Source organism: Mchenga conophoros, linkage group LG10, assembly GCF_057382185.1.
Source record: "Mchenga conophoros isolate Kocher_MC1m ecotype Shallow Benthic linkage group LG10, M_conophoros_male_GT1.1, whole genome shotgun sequence".
Taxonomy (NCBI): Eukaryota; Metazoa; Chordata; class Actinopteri; order Cichliformes; family Cichlidae; genus Mchenga; species Mchenga conophoros.
The window spans coordinates 32,684,095-32,701,653 of NC_140535.1; the positions used below are offsets into that span (position 1 = coordinate 32,684,095).

General features: G+C 37.9%; 1 protein-coding gene across 1 annotated transcript; it reads right to left on the reverse strand.

Annotated features, from left to right (window-relative positions):
• Nucleotides 1-5,452: 5,452 nt before the first annotated feature.
• LOC146566253 (uncharacterized) lies at nucleotides 5,453-11,971 on the reverse strand. Its single transcript, XM_085287998.1, has 4 exons — nucleotides 11,867-11,971; nucleotides 11,340-11,495; nucleotides 7,972-8,064; nucleotides 5,453-5,767 (listed from the first exon to the last, which is right to left on the reverse strand). The coding sequence occupies exons 1-4, from the start codon at nucleotides 11,969-11,971 to the stop codon at nucleotides 5,453-5,455; spliced, it is 669 nt and encodes a 222-aa protein (XP_085144124.1).
• Nucleotides 11,972-17,559: the final 5,588 nt, after the last annotated feature.

The window sequence follows — 17,559 nt, forward strand, 5'->3', positions numbered from 1 at the left end:
AGTCTCCTAAACACGAGGGTTAGACACTGGATAAGAGGAAAATCCAGGCTTGTCAAAAGACCACAACTTTCCAAGCCACCAAGCAACGCCTTTGTCAACTCCTGTGCCATTTATAATATAACAACTACTACTTTGAAAGAATTACAGGAATTCAGTGTTTTGCAATCAATAACTCCAATCTCTCAAGAGATTAACACTAACCTGATCATTCAGGCTGACTGATTTATGGAAACCAACTTTTTTTACAATGATAACGAACAGGCAATTCCATCTGCGTGCACAAACACTTTCTTCATAACGCGCGATGTTTGGAGCATCACAGTACCTTGCTGTGCAATCTGTTCGGCAGAAAAAGCAGAGCTCCATTGAAGCTCCATGCTGTAGTGATGGGATTTCCGGCTCTTTTTAGAGATCCGGCTCTTTCGGTTCGGCTCACTAAAAAGAGCCGGCTCTTTCGGCTCCGAACCGGCTCTTCAGGTTGTTTTGTTGCTTTAATTAATTTATTATTAACAATAATATAAAATTATGCACAAAAGGAATTACTAACGTAAAAACAAGTGGTTTTATTTATATATGTTTATATATAAATATATGCGGTGGCCCCTAGAGACAAAACACGTACAAACTCCAAAACACATTTCTAGCATGAACTGAACTTCCAAAGCAGAGCTACTAGATCACTTAAATTACACAATTGAAAGCATGTGTGTATTGTTTGTGTATTTATACACAGGCACTCATATATATATTCAAATAATTTTTAAAAAAGTTCATTTACCTGTTATTACCACACACCAAATCCGGTCATTGGTACTTGCTGGCTTGTGTAGCCACAAGATAACAAAGGCTCAACACTGCGCCCAGCATCCTGGAGCACTTCTGTTGTTCTTTTGTACGTGTTTTGAGTTTTTATGTGCTTCTGAGTTTTTATATGCTTCTGAGTTTTTACGTGCTTCGGAGTTTGTACGTGTTTTTACGTGTTTTGGAGTTTTTACGTGTTTTGGAGTTTGTACGTGTTTTTACGTGTTTTGGAGTTTGTACATGCTTCAGAGTTCGTACGTGATTTGAAGTTTGTATGTGCTTTGTCTCTAGGGGCCACCGTAAATATACTTTTATTTATTCACTCCACATAAAATGTAATAAATAAATCATCTAATACAAAAATCAACTATTCACATTTCAAGTTTTAACTATTTACATTTTCAGCTTTTTCCTTTCACAAATTTAAAGTGAAAAGAACACAAAACACTGCAAACCACAACACAATTAAATATAAATTATAATATGAAAACTAAAAGAACATGCATATTATCTGTCATATGGACCTGCATGAATAAACTTTCTCAATCCTTTATCATCTGCAACCGAAAATAGTTGTGGATGATTACTATACCTTTCTAATGTTGTTGTCCCTGCCTCTCTTTCTCTCTCTCTGGCTCTGTTCCTGTGCTACTGAGTGTAACTACCGCCCCTCCCCCCTCTGCCCAGCGTAAAGCACAAGGCTCGCGTGCAGAGTGAAGCGGAAAAAAAGTGCGAGAGAGAGGCTGAGAGAAAGAAAGAAAAAAAAAAACCCCACGTGACGGCTCGCGATAAGGAGCCGGGTCGCGTCGTTCACGTCAAAGAGCCGGCTCTAAGAGCCATTTCGTTCGCGAACGACCCATCACTACCATGCTGAGCCAAGTGTTTCCTCGTGCTGGAAGAGGAGCGCAGATCTCAGGCGTCGCGACTCCATTTGTGGTTTGAAGTCCACATGGTACTGATACAGAACCCACTGAGGGCGGGACAGGATGCGAAAGAAGTTTGCGGTCAGCTGAATGGGATTACCAGTTACTCCTGAGGAAGTGAACACACACAGAATTTTAGTAGTAATTTTCAAACCTCAACACAGATTACAGAAAGTTACATTTGGCATCGTTTCGATTTAAAACTACTGACCGCATTTGGATTCCTTCACATGCTCCATTGCCTGCCTCATGTTAACGCCTGCATCATGAAAATCCCGGCGGCGTCCACTTCTTTCTCCAAGCTTTACCTGCTGAAATGCAGCTGAAATCTGTAGAAGAGCTAATGAAAACAAATGAAGACTGTTAACAGTCCACATGCACTAATATGAATGTAAAAAACAAAAAGGCAATAGTGTCGGTCTACAAATATATAATCTGCATTTTACATTTCTAGCAATGCACAGAAAGTGTTATCGAATCGGACTGCCTTATTTCTTTCCACAATTAGAAGAGATGGTTTCCTCTGCAGTGCAGTCCTCATCAGTTTACATTTTTAACTTTACTTATAAATGGAGTAAAGAAAGGACAAACAAAGATATTTAACAGAAGAAATGTAGCTCGACTTTTTGTTTGACTGCACCTTCTGCACTGAAGGGTCCTGGAGCACCTTTCTGCCTCCCTCTACCACCCAGGTACCCCGACTCTGGGGGAGGGGCAGCTGCTGGTGCTGGCTCTTGGGCCTGACTCTTGAAGAAAAAAACAAAACAAAAAAACAAAACAAAAGGAAGGTTGGAGAAGTGACGTCGCTTTAAGCATGGTCATTCTTTTCACGAGAAGGAACTTAACTCTGCAGACACATTTTTGACAATTACTTTTAATGTGTGCATCCAAGAATGAGATAAATATACCAGAGAGAATGTTTTCCCTTTACATTTTCCACAGCACATTAATGCTGCAAGTTCTCAGTATTTTCTGTAGTAAATAAAGAATTACGCTTGGAAAACGTTTTTCACACCTCGGCTTGTTTCTGCATTTTATGCAACAGGGTGAGACAAAATTATGTAAAATCATTTTAATCTGGAAAAATTCAGATTTAAAGTCCAACTTTAGAAATGACTGCCACTGTGTGCCGTTTCACTTTTAACAGGTGAGAAGAACAATTACGTTCTGTAAATGAAATGCTGAGCATGTTTTATGCAGTACATGTCTTTTTCAAAGAGTATGGGCAATGACAACAGTGAGTCCTGTGGATAATGGAGAGAATTCCCACTGTGACAAAAAAACAAAAAAAAATAATGCAGAAATGCAGTCCTGACACATAATTTTTCTTAGTTTCATGAGTCACTTCTATTTTATTTATACAGAATGGGTTATAGAGCAGGGCGATATGGGCAAAAATATTTATCACGATATATATTTGAAAATTTGCGATAACGATATAACTGACGATATAATTGATGCGAGACAAAATACAACTCCACAACATTACTAGCGCAAAAAGACAACCTTCCATTTATTTTCACTTAAACAAGAAGCTGGTTTTTATGTACATTAAAGCTTTATAAAAATGTAACAGTGCAAATGCAAATTCCTTTCTGAAAGTTTAACCAAAAGGCATTTCCAGTAGAAATGGGCTGACATATCCTGAGCATAACCATGTATAATATCCACTGAAGTTAAAAAGAGGTGCTTTGCAACATTAAACTGCAGTGTGCAGTACGTATTTTTTGGACCATAAGGTGCACGGGATTATAAGGCACATTAAGCGAAACAAAGCAGTCAGATAAATCAAACTTTATTAAACTCATTCTTCTTGCTTCCTCCACTTCTGTACCATTGATTCATTAATGTTGAATTCTCTGGCAGCTGCATGTTGTTGCAGTATATTAATGACTAACCTCGTATTGTGGATGGATTATATCAGTTGTTCTCCTGACTGAAGTTTGGTCCGTTTACAGCATCCTGCCATGCGATTGCATTTGTCTCTAACTATCAGGAACGTTAACTTTTATAAGTGGAAAAGTGTTAGTGTTCGTCCTCCAGCTTCACTGTGTTTATGTTATGCTAACGTAGCTGTGTCGCTAGCGATCACGTAGCACATCATTATATACCAGCTAGCCCAACTTCAGTAACCTTACAAACGTCACTGCTGTTTAGTTTTCTGTCTTCATTTATGTTGGAAGTGATAGCAGAGCTGTACGTTTGATTTTTTTCAGAAATCTCTCAGTCAGAACATGCTATATCATGCTTAGGTAACTAGCGAAACTAGCGAGCTAACTTCCGCTAGCTTCCTGCTAACTTCCAACTCCGTTAAATGTAATAAATTTTGTTTTCATGGATGCCTGGAAGTTAAACTTCATAGTTACACCTGGTAAAGCAGCAATGCTGATCGTTTTATTAAAGATGAAAGAATTTAGACAGTTTTTAACTCTCAGTGATGCTGCAGTGTTGTTTGACCTGAAGCATACAGAGTTTAGGACCCAGATTACTCCCAGATTTAAGAGCATCTTAGTCCGACAAATACGACAATAACAACGGCCGCTTGCATGTTCTGCAAAAAATGTGCTTTGTCGTGTATCTGACGGACAAACACCAAACCAGTTCCACATCACTGAAGTTGCACCATTTTTACAAACCAATTCTGGTTCATCTGATTCACTCAACAATCGGCCATGTGCGTATGAAAACAAAGGCACTGCGCATGCGCGTTTTACTCATTCTATCACGATATTTCATTTTCCTATCGTTGCCCAACATTATACCGGTATTACCGTGAACGGTATAATATGACCCAGCCCTAATGGGTTAACAGCTAATTATTTCAAGGTGTTTTATATAGTGAGGTAGATCTTGATAATACAAGCACAAAAACAAATGGAGCAACCCTGCTGGTGCGTGTTTGAGGCAAATTTCAGTATACACTCAAAAAAATAACTCTTTAAATGAACATAAAAAAATCATGGAAAGAATTTCCACGTGATTAAATTGCTTTATTTTAGCACCATGCAATTCTGTTACTCCAACTTAATCCACTCAAGTTGGACCAACTTAATTAAAGATTGATGAATCAACGTATTTACTGCATTTTGATCCAATATATTTTAATAGTGTTGATCCAACTTAAAGATTTTTGTTCAAACTCAATTCAGTAGGTTTTCTCCAACTAATTTACTAAATTTGGTCCCAGCTTAAGTTAATTGAGTTGAACCAACTCATACAAATTAAGTTATTCCAACACAAGTCTTTAATGTTAATAGAAAGCAATTTAATCACGTGGAAATTCTTTCCATGATTATTTTAAGTTAATTTAAAGAGTAATTTTTTGGAGCATTTAACAAAGTCTAGAGTCTGGTTAACATACATTTCACTATTACATCTAAAAGGTAAATTAAAATTTGTCATACACATCTTTTTGTTTTCTCCAATTTATTGTATTTATAGCAAATTTCACATAACATGTGAAGAATACATCGAATGCAAGTTATATCACAGAAAAAAAAGTAGTGGAGATGGTGGAAACTTAACCTGTTCAAACCATTTTTTAACCACAATGAACGGCTGAATCAAGTGATTTTGAAGGTCAAAGAGATGCACTTTCAAAAAAAAACAAATATCACCAATTTTGTGTATCTCAAAATGAATAAGAAAATGCATTGTATCATCTGTCTGCAGTTCTTTCTGGTACATGTTCCAGATACATGGTGTAGCTGTTGTATTGGCAACATTTCTCAACGAGAAAGAAGAGTTTTGAGAACCTGTACTTTGTTGGATAGTTTGTGTGCATCCAACTCCATAAGAATCTTCTGCAGAACCTCAAAGGTGTACCTGAGTTCAGGAGGGTAGCTCAGGTTTAGTGAGTAGACCAGACCAAGCAACATTGCCACTGCAAAAGCTACACTGCCCAACTCACCCATCACTTCCACCCCCTCTAGAACAATCATAACATCCTGAGGGTCATCGCCAGGCTCCGCACCCTCTGATCGAATGACACAGATTCCAAAGACTGTCTCTGCTATGGCAGTGGCGATGCTTTTATCAACGTCCTGTGACAATTTAAAAAAAAAAAAGAGAGAGAGAGATAATTAATGTAAAATACCTAAAAGCTTTATTCATTCAAACTTTATAATAATGTAAATATAATCAAAAATGACTGCCTGATATTTTTTCTGACTCAAGACAATCTAATTCAATACCTCAACAAAGTCCCGTCTTTTAAGATATTGAGTTAGGGGTGGCTGTGGCTTAGGAGGTAGAGCAAGTTGTGTACTGGATTAATCCTTGGGTTCTCCAGTCTGAATACCAGAACTAACCATGGGTAAGTTTAAGTTACTAAACCCTAAGTTGCTCCTGATACATTCATCAAAGTGTGAATGCTACATAGAAATACTTGTATGAATGTGTGCGTGAAGGGGTGAATCATTATATGATATTAGTTCTGTGATGATATTATTTTATGAGGTTAGTATAAAACACTCAAGAATGGTGCGTGCAGTATCTAGTGAGAAAAATAAAGCCCTTACTTTTCCTATTTTTAAAAGGTAATTTTTAAAGCCACAAACTTCTTGCATGTAGCTTTTTATATGTAGTTTGAGCCTATCTTTGATCATCTCCTTAGATAAGGATAACTGCAAATTAACATACAGTGGGGCAAAAAAGTATTTAGTCAGCCACCGATTGTGCAAGTTCCCCCACTTAAAATGATGACAGAGGTCAGTAATTTGCACCAGAGGTACACTTCAACTGTGAGAGACAGAATGTGAAAAAAAATCCATGAATTCACATGGTAGGATTTGTAAAGAATTTATTCGTAAATTAGGGTGGAAAATAAGTATTTGGTCACCTCAAACATGGAAAATCTCTGGCTCTCACAGACCTGTAACGTCTTCTGTAAGACGCTTTTCTGTCCCCCACTCGTTACTTGTATGAATGGCACCTGTTTGAACTCATCATCTGTATAAAAGACACCTGCCCACAGCCTCAAACAGTCAGACTCCAAACTCCGCCATGGCCAAGACCAAAGAACTTTCGAAGGACACCAGGAAAAGTATTGTAGACCTGCACCAGACTGGGAAGAGTGAATCTACAATAGGCAAGCAGCTTGGTGTGAAAAAATCAACTGTGGGAGCAATCATCAGAAAATGGAAGACATACAAGACCACTGATAATCTCCCACAATCTGGGGCTCCACGCAAGATCTCATCCCGTGGGGTCAAAATGATCATGAGAACGGTGAGCAAAGATCCCAGAACCACACGGGGGGACCTGGTGAATGACCTGCAGAGAGCTGGGACCAAAGTAACAAAGGTCACCATCAGTAACACACTACAACGGCAGGGAATCAAATCCCGCAGTGCCAGACGTGTTCCGCTGCTGAAGCCAGTGCATGTCGAGGCCCGTCTGAAGTTTGCCAGAGAGCACATGGATGATACAGCAGAGGATTGGGAGAATGTCATGTGGTCAGATGAAACCAAAGTAGAACTTTTTGGTATAAACTCAACTCGTCGTGTTTGGAGGACGAAGAATACTGAGTTGCATCCCAAGAACACCATACCTACTGTGAAGCATGGGGGTGGAAACATCATGCTATGGGGCTGTTTTTCTGCCAAGGGGACAGGACGACTGATCCGTGTTAAGGACAGAATGAATGGGGCCATGTATCGTGAGATTTTGAGCCAAAACCTCCTTCCATCAGTGAGAACTTTGAAGATGAAACGAGGCTGGGTCTTCCAACATGACAATGATCCAAAACACACCGCCCGGGCAACAAAGGAGTGGCTCCGTAAGAAGCATTTGAAAGTCCTGGAGTGGCCTAGCCAGTCTCCAGACCTCAACCCCATAGAAAATCTGTGGCGGGAGTTGAAAGTCCGTGTTGCTTGGCGACAGCCCCAAAACATCACTGCTCTCGAGAAGATCTGCATGGAGGAATGGGCCAAAATACCAGCTACTGTGTGTGCAAACCTGGTAAAGACCTATAGTAAACGTTTGACCTCTGTTATTGCCAACAAAGGTTATGTTACAAAGTATTGAGTTGTAATTTTGTTATTGACCAAATACTTATTTTCCACCCTGATTTATGAATAAATTCTTTACAAATCCTACCATGTGAATTCATGGATTTTTTTTTTCATATTCTGTCTCTCACAGTTGAAGTGTACCTCTGGTGCAAATTACTGACCTCTGTCATCATTTTAGGTGGGGGAACTTGCACAATCGGTGGCTGACTAAATACTTTTTTGCCCCACTGTACCAGGTAATCCTTCACCAGCTTCTCTGGATCTTCATTCAGGTACACGCAAAGACCTTTGAGGATGCATTCTCTTCTGACTTCAACAGCAGCAGTCTTAATACACAGAGGGAAAATACATAAATTACACAAATATACTCTATCTCACTCTCCACACATAGATATACACACATATATATATATATATGTATGTATATATATATATATATATATATATATATATATGTGTGTATATATATATATATATATATATATATATATATATATATATATATATATGTGTGTATATATATATATATATATATATATATATGTATATATGTGTATATATATATATATATATATATATATATATATATTAGGGGTGCAACGATACACAAAATTCACGGTTCGGTTCGGTTCGATACTTTGGTGTCACGGTTCGATATTTTTTCAATACAAAAAAAATGTTCATGCCTTTTTAATTTGTCATTTATTAAAATTATAAATATATATTTGGCAAAAAAGTACAGTTTTTAAATTTAACCCTAACCCTTGTACGTGTTTTTTATTTTGACAGCGAATGTGCTCCACTTATGTGCACCCCTGGTTATTTAGCACAGCTTAACTTTCTGTCTCGCTAGCTTGCCCTGCGCTCTTCCTTCTGATGATGCTGTCTGTGTTGGGCGCTCAGTGGATCTGCGCTGGACAGTGCAGCCTAGGCGGAGTAGTTGAACGCAGATTCACTGAGCGCTCAACACAGACAGCATCGTCAGAAGGAAAGTTGATAAAAAAAATTACAAATTTTGTATTGTTCTTTTTTTTTCTCCCCTTTGGTTTTCTTTCTTTCTCTCCCCTCTTTCTTTCATTCTTTCCCCCTGTCCTATCCCACAGTCATGTCTGTCCCGTTTGCAACTGAAAATAAAATAAATTCATAATTATAATAAAGGTCAATCAAATGGACCAATATGATGATCCACTTGGTAAAATAAATCCGCTTGGCATCTTTCTTGGCCTCAAGACAACAATTCTGATGGCTATAGATCCAAACGGGACAACAACAAAAATAAATAAATAAATAAATTTTTTAAATTGTATTGTTCGATACATATGCGTACCGAACCAAAAGCACTGTATCGAACGGTTCGATATCGATACGAATATCGTTGCACCCCTAATATATATATAACACACACATATCTAGCAGTGGGGTTAAAGAACATTTTGTGAGAAATTTAGAGGCTATTGTTCTGCAATCTTTACCCCTTTGGAATAGAATAGTCTTTATGCATTTTAGACAAATCTGTCATTGTAATATTATTTATTACTTTGTCTATGAGTTTAATCATGCCATACCATCCCCAATTCAAGAAAGTCTCAAAACTACATGTCACTTACAAATAAACATATTAAATTTTTAATCTGGGAAAATTTGATAATTTTTAAGAAAAATATTAGCTCATCTTGAATTTGATGAACTGGCCTGCCAGCTCTCCAGACCTCTGACCACCCCCATAACATTTGAATGACATTACATTCTTCTCCCAAACGTCGAGCAACAGAGGCCTATACTATGAAGCGAGTTCAACATACCCAGGGTATCTTTCCCTTATCTGGATTAACACTGGTGATCAGGATATGCACTCACACAAAGTTGGTTATGAACTCGTTAACTTAACCTAGGATTTCCCCGGCTTGTTTCCATAAAAAGGGTGGTGTTAGCTAGGGCTGGGCGATATATCGAGTTCTTTAAAAATATCGATATATTTTCATACGAGATATAAGATGTGACAATATCGTTTATATCGATAAAGTCTATGTTACGTTATAATTATACTTGTGGAGCCGCAGGTTTGCCTCTCTTTCGTCCACTTTTGTCTCTACGCAACGTTACTCGGCCTCGCCTCTCCTTCACTGAACCCAACTCCCCCTCCCCCATAGCTTCACCTGCAGGCAATGACAAGATGAAAGCGGAAAATCTCCGTTAGCGAGTTACCGCGGATTGCCCCGTGCGTGGGGCTGGACGGCGTCAACGTGTTAGCGAGCTAACCGCGCTAACGACATGCATGGCCTAAAATCCTTTCATTTTCTCAAAAATCGACAGTGCGCCGCCTTATGTATGAATTCTGGTTGTGCTTACTGACCGCGAACCGATTTTATGTGGTACACAGCGCTCAGCAATCTGTCAAAAATGTTTTAATATGACTTTGCTAAGCTACGGAGCTGCACCGCTTGATGGATTGTCGGAGGATTACGGCTACCGGGGAGGAGCCTCGTGGAGTGATATGTACTGTGCTTCAACGTAATATTACCGTACTGTGTGTGTATAAGGACCACAAATGGCACCTGTTCAGAGACGTGGTGCAGCTGTGAAATCTGTCTCTTTGTTATTACGCTCAGCGTCTATTAGTTTACATTTTGACTGCACAATTGTGAGCTTTTTGTTATGCACAAAAACAACATTGTTTTCTTTTATTTATGGACCATGATTATTTAATAAATGCTGATAATTTATTTTAGAGTAATTTCTTCATGTACATCTACGCTGTATGTAAATAAAAGTGCCCGTGTGACATCTGGGACACAGTGTGACTAAGAACTCTCTTTTTGTTCTTAACTTATGGCTTTAAAAAAATATCGAGATATATATCCTTTATCGCCATCCAGCTAAAAAATATCGAGATATGAATTTTGGGTCATATCGCCCAGCTCTAGTGTTAGCAATATCTAACCAATCTAAAGGAGCGTTTCACGGGTCATATGACTCTTCTTCCATGAAATAATCCCTACAAGTGTACTCTAGGGACATTATCAGATAGGGATTAACAATCTATAAAGAAGACTAAAATATAACAGTAAAAAACACCCATGCTGTTTAGGGACTAGTGATGAATGGTGCAGCAAATGTTGAATCTGATGTTTTAATAAACAGAGCAGTAAAATAAACATTGTAGTTCCAGTAAATTATTTGCTTAAAGTGCTGTTGTTTATTTGTAAGGTGATATCAGAACATTAGGGTCTGACAATTTAATCTGGGCTCACTTGAACACTAAAGGTTACCATCACGCAGCCTGATAAAGGAAACATGGAAATCACATTAGCTTGTCTCCATATCAAAGTGAAATCAATGTCACTGAACAGATATTTAAGGTGAATTACAAATTTAACTGGTTAGTTCAGCTGCAGTTTAAGGAGAATAAAAATGACTCAGCAGCAGATTAGAATCAAGTACAAAAACATTTACAAATGTTTCTAACTCACCAAATTTCTATGTTTATTTGTAAGTAAAAGATGGTTTTGAAATGCAAATCACTGCATTTTGGTTTTAGTTACACTTTACACAATATCCAAACTTTCTTCAATTGGGCTTGTATAAATATATCTTGTCATACCTGGGTTGCAGGTGCCATGATGGTCTTAATGTTTCTCCCTTGCACTCCACCCTTCTTGGCATATATCTTCATAAAATTTGCCGAATAACTATCCAGCTGGGAGAAGAACTTAGACTGCAAATGGATTGTTGTAATCCTCTTGAATTCTGCACTCACCTGCAAAAGGCAGAATAATAATCCAACAGACAAAACTAATAATAAGAATACATTTATAACTGAGATTTACACAGCACCTTTAAAAAAAACCCCAGGATACTTAACAAAGGCAAATACAACCACAAATAATTAACAGAGGATTGTGTTGTCATTATTCAGTCCACTTAAAAGTGAGTCAAGTCTGTTCAATACATGTGAATGCATAATCCATTAATTTCTTGTATATTAGGTTCCTGCATTCATATTTGTAGCTGAGCTAACACAGGCTGCTTTAGCTGATCTTCAGTAAATCCCATGTGGTCACAAGTTACTTTTATATAATAATCCAATGGAAGCAAAATATTGCTGTTGTTTTAAACCCATTCAATTACCTCATACACATGGAAGAGAGCTGGCCACCTCATTTTGAAATCAGCAATCATCGGTGCTTCACGTACTACCTCTTGCCTTCTGAGAGCAAAGGTCTTCTCCATCATTGCAGCCACCCTGTGGTCATTGTTTTTTTTCTTAACTTCTGACAGGAGGTCCACTCTGATTTCTTCCAGTGTCTCTGCAGTTTCACCAGCTGGATAAGTGGGGCAGTAATTCACTTCAGCTTTTTTTGGCTTCTTCACGCCATACGCAGGAGTACATTTGCCATCAGGTTTATGTTTTAAGGAATTCACAGTAACTTCAGGGCAACCAAGCCGTCTAAGCTTAGTTCGGTAGTTAGCAAGTTTATACTTCAAGCTTGTTTTCCATCCGCCATATCCAGTGACTGAACCAGGCTCTTTCAAACATGGATGGGTTGTTACAAGAGCTTCTGCGACCTCATCAAACTCCCTGTCAGAGAGGTAGACCTTGTACTGAACAATTGTTTCAGCTAAACCATCAAGAATGGCAGACTTAATTTTATGATCAGGATTCAACAAAGCTCCAGTTTCTTTGAAAGTAGCATTGGCCCTGTCCAGCTGTAGTTGAGTATCATAAGAGAACCGGGGAATGGGGAAGACATCGGGCCATGCAGTGGCTCTTGAGGAAGTAGATTCAGGAGAAGACAATATATCTGTATCAAATGAGTTCCCAGGAGATGAAATGGATGAGGAGTCATCTAGAGTGCGGGAAGTGGCAGCAGGTGAGTAAAGAGGGATCAGTGGCTCACCAGGCTCGACAGGTGCAACTGAGCTAAAGATGATCTTGATGGTACTTTTGTCCTGGATGTCCGACATTGACTCCAAGTTGGTGAATTCATTCCCAAATTCTGCATCCATGAACTGAAGTCTGAAGTCCCCATTAACTCCACACTGTCCCTTTATCTGCTGAACTAGCTCACTGACAGACTCTGGCATCCCATTTGGAAGGATCAATCTCCGGGAATCATTTTCGGAGAAAATGATTCTGAGTTTCACCATTGCAGCCATTTCACAACAGCCTAAAAGAGGAAATTAAGACAACGTTAACCGTTTCAACAAGGGTAAATCTGATTTCAACAAAGCAATTCGATAAAGGTGTGGCAGGCTATGTCCATTAAAACTGATATAAATAAAATAATGCCACATTAATTGTCAATACATTTTAGATTTATTAGACTGCCTGTCATAAAAATGAGTTAATTCCTGTAATTGGGACTCTTTCCTTTTCAGTGAGTTCAACATTTTACCATGTTGAACAGGGATGAAGAATTTCAAAATGAATTATTCACATTTTTATAATCAAATTTAAACTGGAATTCTCTCAGGAGTAAAATTAATAAAGCATAACATTCTCTTCAGAAATTAAAATAAATAATTGTTACTTGGCATCTTAATAATAATTTGCTTTACCATTTATTTCTAGTTCTAGTTCTGTAAGATAATATATTGAAAATTAAATGCATAACAACATTAATTGTACTATAGCAATAAAAATATTTAGATTATAGAGCTTATACAGATTATACAGCTATGGCCTACACCGAGTATTGGCTGATGATTTAATAACTATGTTAAGCACGTGTGTGTGTGTGTGTGTGTGTGTGTGTGTGTGTGTGTGTGTGTGTGTGTGTCTTGGGCATCATTTTTGTTAATTCATTTCATCTTTGTTTTCAAATCACCCCGGAGCATTTAGTCTGCATAGTGTTTTTATTTTATTTTAGCGTTCTGATTTCCTACCCTCCTCATCCTCAGTGGTGGGGTACTTCTAAAGCGTGCTGCGGCATGTCTGGTGGAAGCTTCATCTTCAATAGATGCGATCAGCTCCAGCAGCTGTGCGGAGCCAGAGTGCAGCACAGTCGTGCCTGTATTCCCAGGGTGACATTCCCATCCTGCTCATTTTTTGGGCTCACAGCATTAGATCTGTATTAATTCAACCCATTTTTTTTTCTTTTAAAGGAATCAGAAAGCAGCTTATTAACTAATGGACCAACTAACTTGGGTTTTTTTTCTGCCATTATAGAAATATATATTTTAACTTTACATTATATTTCAGTTTTAGTTTCAAGATGATCATGTAAACTGCAAACATGAAGTTTGAATAAATCCTTGTGGGCATTTGTGTGAGTGGGTTTAAAAGTCTTATAAAGAAATATGATGACAACCTTGTTTATTTGAACTGCCATCTCAGTAACATATAATACATATAATGAAACTCAAATCCTAGAGTGGTCATTTATAGCAGCAAAAATATGAATCAACCAGAACTGGCGCTGCCTTCTTTACTGAAGCTAATTAACTGTTAATGTTTAAATCCTGCACCACTCACTGAGAAAAACAGAATAAAGTGGTCCCCATCCGGGGGTTCTCCTGCCTCTCGACAGCAGGTACATTGTCCTAGAGCCCTGCGACCTTGGATTAGATAAATGAAAGGCAACAGATGGGAAATGTTCTCAGCAGTACTGCAGCTTTGAATGCAGATACCTGTTCCTCATGTTAGCAGAGCACCTTAAATATGAACAAACTGGAAACGAGAGATAATTATACTTTATAAAACCGAGTGAAACACAAGTTGGTAGCTGCAACAAAATACAGCATCTCTCTCTCCCAGCTTCCTGTGGCTTAAACATTCATGTATGGGTAAAAGCTAGGTACAGAAAGCAAAGTGATGGCGATTCTGGGGAAGACAACAAAGTCGTTTATGTTTGAAAGAAGTCAGATATTAAAGAAATGGCTTTTGCATACAGAGAAGCAGTAAATGGAAGTCATTTAATCCATTGTATGACACTTCCTTGTATAACCGGAATGAGTTTTAGACCTGATGAGTGTTTGTCTTCAACTGACAAACATATTGATTAAACAAAGCAGTTGTGACAGATGCAGTGATTGCTGTGTCCTTCCCAGAATCCGTTTGAACTTCTCAGGGTGATTTTTTTCCTCCCTCACCTGCCTCTGTTGTTATAATTTAGCCCAGAACTCTCTGTGAAATGAGAGCTAAGTCTAGAATGCAAATTATCTGATGGAGACATTACCTCCAGCCTCAACAAAGGCCTTTTCTACCAATGAAGAAGAAATGTGAACTGGAAAGGATTTGCTATGTTTAAAAGATTGTGCCAGAGATAAAACCTAAAAAATGCCTTGATGTCAAATGCAGTTGTGAGAACTTTGTTTTGTAGATGGCTGAATTTCTTAAAAATAAGTCTCCAAAATTCCCTAAGTGTTTGTAGTGGTAATCATTTGTACTTAAAGCAATGCCGCTGCTTTGGCACGTGCTTCATTACTGCTACAGCAGCCAAGTTTCATTGTTCAGAGTAAAATAAACATGTATGCTGCCAAAATATTTTAGTTTTGCAGCCCACATCCCCATGTTAAAAAACAAAATTAAGATTTTAATGGACTAAACAATTTTTAATAAACACTCTTATATGATGACGTGGCAGCAGAGTGTGGTTTAGCTCAGCTGGCGGTGGATGGGAAGAGTTGGAAGTTAAGGGTTTGGTGTCAAGAAGAAGCTAAGTTTTGTACAGACAGCTGCTTGTGTAACTAGAGGCTACGACGATTCAGCAGGCCTATCCTTAGTGTGCACGGTAACACCGAGCTGTGCCAAGGCACACAAGGGTATAAAACACTGACCTGTAGTGTGAACTGATTGCTCACTATTATTTTATTTAAACAAATAGGAAAACTGAGTCAATTTGTGACTGTTGGAGAACTTATGGAAGATAGAGCTGTCCAAGCAGTGCCAACAACTTTATAACCCAGCACTTTATACAAAGTGGCCAGTGAGCTGGGCAACTAGCCAAGGTTGTGAAGGTTGGGTTATGTGCAGCTGAAGGACTGTGTGCTGCATGTGCTAACATTTGGGCTGGAAACACTAAACACAAGACTAACTGAACTTGGCCAAATGAGAAGGTAAAAGCAATATCATGTAAACTTTTATTTGTGCATTGGTTTTAAAAGCATATTTTTGAGTGTCAAACAACTTACAACATAATAAAGAAAAATAAAATCACATTTCTGCAATTCAGGATAGCTATTTTCCAACCGATGACACATTCTTATACAACAAGCATTACCGTTATGTGGCTTCAGAGATGTCACCCAGAGAATAAGGCATTCTCCCAGCACCAGACATCTACATTTATTTAAACTATGACATTTAAACACAGAAAATTGACTTCACTGCTCTAACATGCACTTAAACACAGAAATTTAGATTTTAGATGTTAAATTCAATGTTAATATTTACGTAACATAATGAAATTTTTGTTCATATAAGCTGGAAATAATATTCAAAATCCATTATACGAATTAAGACATACCGTTTGAAAAATATGAAACTAACTTGCTATTTATTTTTTAATAGCAAGAAAACATTTCACACCATCAGATGCTTTCTTTATTTAAATTAGGCTCCAGTGGAAAATACAGTGAGAGATGGGACACATTGTTCACATTAAACCCTCAGCTGAGGATTGTATAATTTCTACAAAGTTACATCTCTTCTTACTTGGATGAAAACCATTTATTTGCCTGAGTGTATATGACAGTCTACAAATCTAATTTATTAAGTCTATTATACAAGGGTACTCTAATGAATACACATTTAACTAAAACCATTAATCAAGTGCACTCTTACAGACTTGATTTATGGTGGCCTTAGACAGCTGTAGTGACCATAGACTTATTGTGTCTTTGGCCTTTAGAGCCTCTTAATCTGGTCGTTTAGATTAAGGCAATCTCTGAGGGTCTGTGTCTCAGGTGAGGATTAGCAGCACAAGCAACCAAACATTTCCTCAGTGAGAAACTAATATAATTACGGTTTAATTGTTCATTAGGCACATCATAGCTTTGACCTGTTGCTTATGCCGTAATTGTGCACACCCACAGTTTTCCTGTAAGATTATGAGCTTGGAGAAAACTGGACTTGCGTAACATCCAAATATAGCAGCAGTGGAAAGATGTTCTTGGTCGGATTTGATGTAACAAACGTTGGTGAGACATATGGACCACAGTGAAAGAACATTAGGGAAGTTTCTACTGCAAAGATATACATTTAAGTTTAACAAAACCTCCATTTTCAATTAAAAATAAAAATCCAAAAACTCCATAGCTACTTTTCAAGCCTTGGAGGAATACTTATTTATATGAAAAAGAAGTACAAAACTGTGTCACACCTTACAGATAAAGCAGAAATGAGAGCAACGCTGCCAGCTCACTTTCTCCCTGAGTAAGGATTAGAGAGCTGTGGCCACAAGCGAAACAAACACAAAGGCAAAATCTTGTTAGATTATCTGCTGTAGTGTGAAATTTGTCTGTGAGAACATCAGAAGATACTGGGTACAACAGATAACAGCCACAGCATATCAGCACATTAACTTTGTAAATTATCCTTTGATGGATTTTACACAGTTAAAGAACTGTGAGGGCTCCAACTTTCTCAGAAATATAGTGAGTATTATCTGAAATATAACCAAAAGAACTTCCATACAAAAGTACATCAAACTCAGTTTTTAAAGCCCAGATGTAATGAGAGGAAAAGTGAAAGATGGAAAAAAGCTTTTATAAATTAAAAATAAATTGCAAATAACATAAAGTAACAACATGAGGTTTTCTTAACTCATTCATTGCCAATTGAAAAACTTACGTTGACTGCCATTGACGTCTATAGACGT

Coding starts and splice junctions, on each gene's coding strand:
- LOC146566253 (XM_085287998.1), bottom strand. CDS start 11,971: ATGATGGAGAAGACCTTTGCTCTCAGAAGGCAAGAGGTAGTACGTGAA. Junction 11,496..11,866: donor CTCTCTTCCATGTGTATGAG/GTAATTGAATGG, acceptor TGCCTTTTGCAG/GTGAGTGCAGAATTCAAGAG. Junction 8,065..11,339: donor TCATGGCACCTGCAACCCAG/GTATGACAAGAT, acceptor CTGTGTATTAAG/ACTGCTGCTGTTGAAGTCAG.